The sequence below is a fragment of the Lathyrus oleraceus genome, chromosome 7 (genome assembly GCF_024323335.1).
Source record: "Lathyrus oleraceus cultivar Zhongwan6 chromosome 7, CAAS_Psat_ZW6_1.0, whole genome shotgun sequence".
Classification (NCBI taxonomy): Eukaryota; Viridiplantae; Streptophyta; class Magnoliopsida; order Fabales; family Fabaceae; genus Lathyrus; species Lathyrus oleraceus.
The window spans coordinates 46890385-46893706 of NC_066585.1; the positions used below are offsets into that span (position 1 = coordinate 46890385).

A 3322-nucleotide genomic window follows, 5' to 3' on the forward strand; every position below is an offset into this window, starting at 1 on the left:
TCTCATACTTGTGGGTGACTAGTTAAGTATTCTCCTTAAAATGAAAAAATGTCTTTTCAGAAGAAAAAAAATAAGTCAAAACAAACGCCTTTGTTATTTTTATCACAAACTACGAGGTTTTGATCCTCCATTACACTTTGTTGGTACGTAAGCATGAGACTTCAAAAGGTCTTGGCAAACACCAAAAATTATAAAAAAAACATTTATTTTACCATCTCTCTAATCTTTTGCAAACAACATCCTTTTTAAACTAAAATGTACATATTTTCAAAGAGGTTCCTATGGAGTACCATGGATGTTTATGGTGCTAATACCTTCCCTTTGCATAACTAACCCCCGGATCCTTGTTCTCTTTTTATTAGTTTTGTTTTAAAACTTCTTCGGGTTTTGTTCGTACTTTTTCCCCTTTTCCTTTGGAAACAATAAAAGTGTGATGGCGACTCTTGCTTTATGAGTTAAGTTAATCAACAGTTTAATCTCAATTTTTTTTACCGCTACAGCTTCCTGCTGCAATATACTTAGCCTCAGTTGTAGACATGAACACACATTTTTGCTTCTTGCTGAACCAAGATATACGATTATTCCCCAAGAAGAAACATCTTCCAGAACTACTTTTTCTATCATCAGCATTACCTTCTCAGTTTGCATCACAATACCCTACAAACATGTAATTAGAACTATGAGAATACAGCATGGCATACTCACTAGTACCATTCATGTATTTCAAGATCCTTTTCACTTGAGTAGTGTGACTGATTTTAAGCTCAATCTGATATCTAACACATACTCCTACAAGAAAAGTGATGTTGGGTCTACTAGCTGTAAGATACAAAAGACTACTAATCATACTCATGTACAAACTTTTATCCACATCAACACCTTTTTCATCCTTAGTTAATTTCAAGTGAGTTGTTGGAGGTGTCTTTTTGTGACTAGCACTTTCTAGGCCAAACTTCTTCATTATATTCTTAGCATACTTGGTTTGAGAAATAAAAATAGTATTATCCATTTGTTTAACTTGAAGACCAAGACAATAGGTTAATTCACTAACAAGACTCGTCTCAAATTCATATTGCATTTGCTTGAAAATATATTAAACCATCTGGTTCAACATCCCTCCAAACACAATGTCATCAACATATATTTGGGTTATCATGGGTTTACCATACTCTTCTTTAACAAACAAGGTCTTGTCTGTTTCCTCTTTCTTATATCCATTGTTGGCAAGAAACTCAGTTAATCTTTCATACCAAGCCCTAGGTGCTTGTTTTAAACCATATAGAGTTTTCTTCAGTTTGAAGACCTGATCTGGAAAGCTAGGATCTATGAATCCCTTGGGTTGTTCAACATATACTTCTTCATTTAAGTACCCATTCAAGAAGGTGCTTTTTACATCCATCTGGAATGACTTGAATTTTATGATACATGCCACTCATAAGAGCAATCTTATGGGTTCAAAACGAGCAACATGTGCAAAAGCCTCATCAAAATCAACCCTTTCAGTTTGTGTGTATCCTTAAGCAACAACCCTAGCCTTTTTTCTGGCCACAGTTCCATTTTCATCAGATATGTTCTTGTAAATCCATTTTGTTTTAGGCCTAGGAACTAGGTCCCACACTTCATTCCTTCCCTAGTTCTTCTTGCATATCCTTGATCCAGAATTCAGCAGTCAAGGCCTCATTCACATTTTTAGGTTTAAACTTTGAGACAAAAAAAAGCATTGGATATCACATCTCTGGATCTAGTGGTGATTCCTTCATTAAGATTTCCAATAATAAGTTCCTTTGGATGATCTTTCTGAATCTTGATAGAGAGACCTTTGTTGGCTTGAGGGTCATCTGATTCAGGCCTTGTTGGATCAATGTTGGACTCAATGTCTTCCATATTTTCTAAAGCATCGGTCTGCTGAGATAATGTTCCAACATCTTCATCGACATCAGTCCTTATCACAATAATTGAATCATCAACCACAAAATTAATGGATTCCATCATGACCTTAGTTCTGAAGTTAAATACCATGTACGCTCTGTTGTCTATAGAGTAACCAATAAATATTCCTTTATCACTTTTGGGATCCATTTTTCTCCTCTATTCACGAACAGCCAAAATGTAGCATTTACTCCCAAACACATGAAAATATTTAATAGCAGGTTTCCTTCCTTTCCCCAATTCATAGATAGTCGATGAAGTACCAGCTCTCAGAGTAACACGATTGTGGATATAGCAAGTAGTATTCATTGCTTCAGCCCAAAAATGATAAGGAAGATTCTTTGCATGAAGCATGACTCTAGCTGATTCTTGTAATGTTCTATTCTTGCGTTCAACAACTCCATTTTGCTTAGGAGTGATGGGATATGAGAACTCATGAACAATGCCTTCATAAGAACAAAATTCAGAAAATTTTGCATTTTCAAACTCCTTGCCATGGTCACTTCTGATTCTGACAATCACATTTTTCTTATCTCTTTGAAGGTGTTGACAAAGGTCTTTGAATACCTCAAAAGGGTCTGAATTTTCTATGATAAAATTCACCCAGGTAAACCTTGAAAAATCATCAATAACCATATAGACATACCTCTTTCCACCAATACTTTCAACTTGCATAGGCCCCATTAATTCCATATGAAGAAGTTCTAAAACTTTGGAAGTAGTATGATGTTGCAACTTCGGGTGTGACATCTTGGTTTGCTTCCCAATTTGACCCTCACCACAGACTTTACCCTCCTCATTTTTTTGCTTTGGTATACCTCTAATATCTTCTTCAGACATAACCTTCTTCATACCTTTGAGATTCAGATGTCCAAGCTTATGGTGCCACAACTTAACTTCAACTTCCTTTGACATTAAGCATGTGGAAGAACAAGTAGTTTCTTGTGGTATCCATAAATATCAATTGTCTTTATACCTAACTCCTCTCATCAGAACACCATTCTTCTCGTTTGTAACCAAACATTCTGACTTGGTGAAATTGACTTTTAAACCTTGGTCATATAATTGGTTAATACTAATGAGATTAGCAGTCAATCATTTTGCAAGAAGAACATCAGTCTAGAAAGTCCAGTACATACTAACTTTCATATCCCTTTAATTCCACCTTTACCTCCATCACCAAAAGTGACAAAACTAGTGGAATAAGACTGAATGTCCACTAAATACTTGTTTATCCTTGCCATATGTCTAGAACATCCACTATCAACGTACTAGTCTTCTCTAGATGAAGCTTTAAAATAAGTATGGCAATAAGACAAGTATCAACAACCCTAGGTTTCCACTCCTTTCTAGTTTTAATCATTGCATGATCAACCCTAGGATATGTTGGATG

The 3322-nt window shown here is 35.5% G+C and overlaps 1 protein-coding gene across 1 annotated transcript; it reads right to left on the reverse strand.

The window, feature by feature from the left end:
* Window positions 1-637: 637 nt before the first annotated feature.
* Window positions 638-1009, reverse strand: LOC127101943 (uncharacterized mitochondrial protein AtMg00810-like). The gene has a single exon (XM_051039367.1). The coding sequence runs from the start codon at window positions 1007-1009 to the stop codon at window positions 638-640; it is 372 nt and encodes a 123-aa protein (XP_050895324.1).
* Window positions 1010-3322: the final 2313 nt, after the last annotated feature.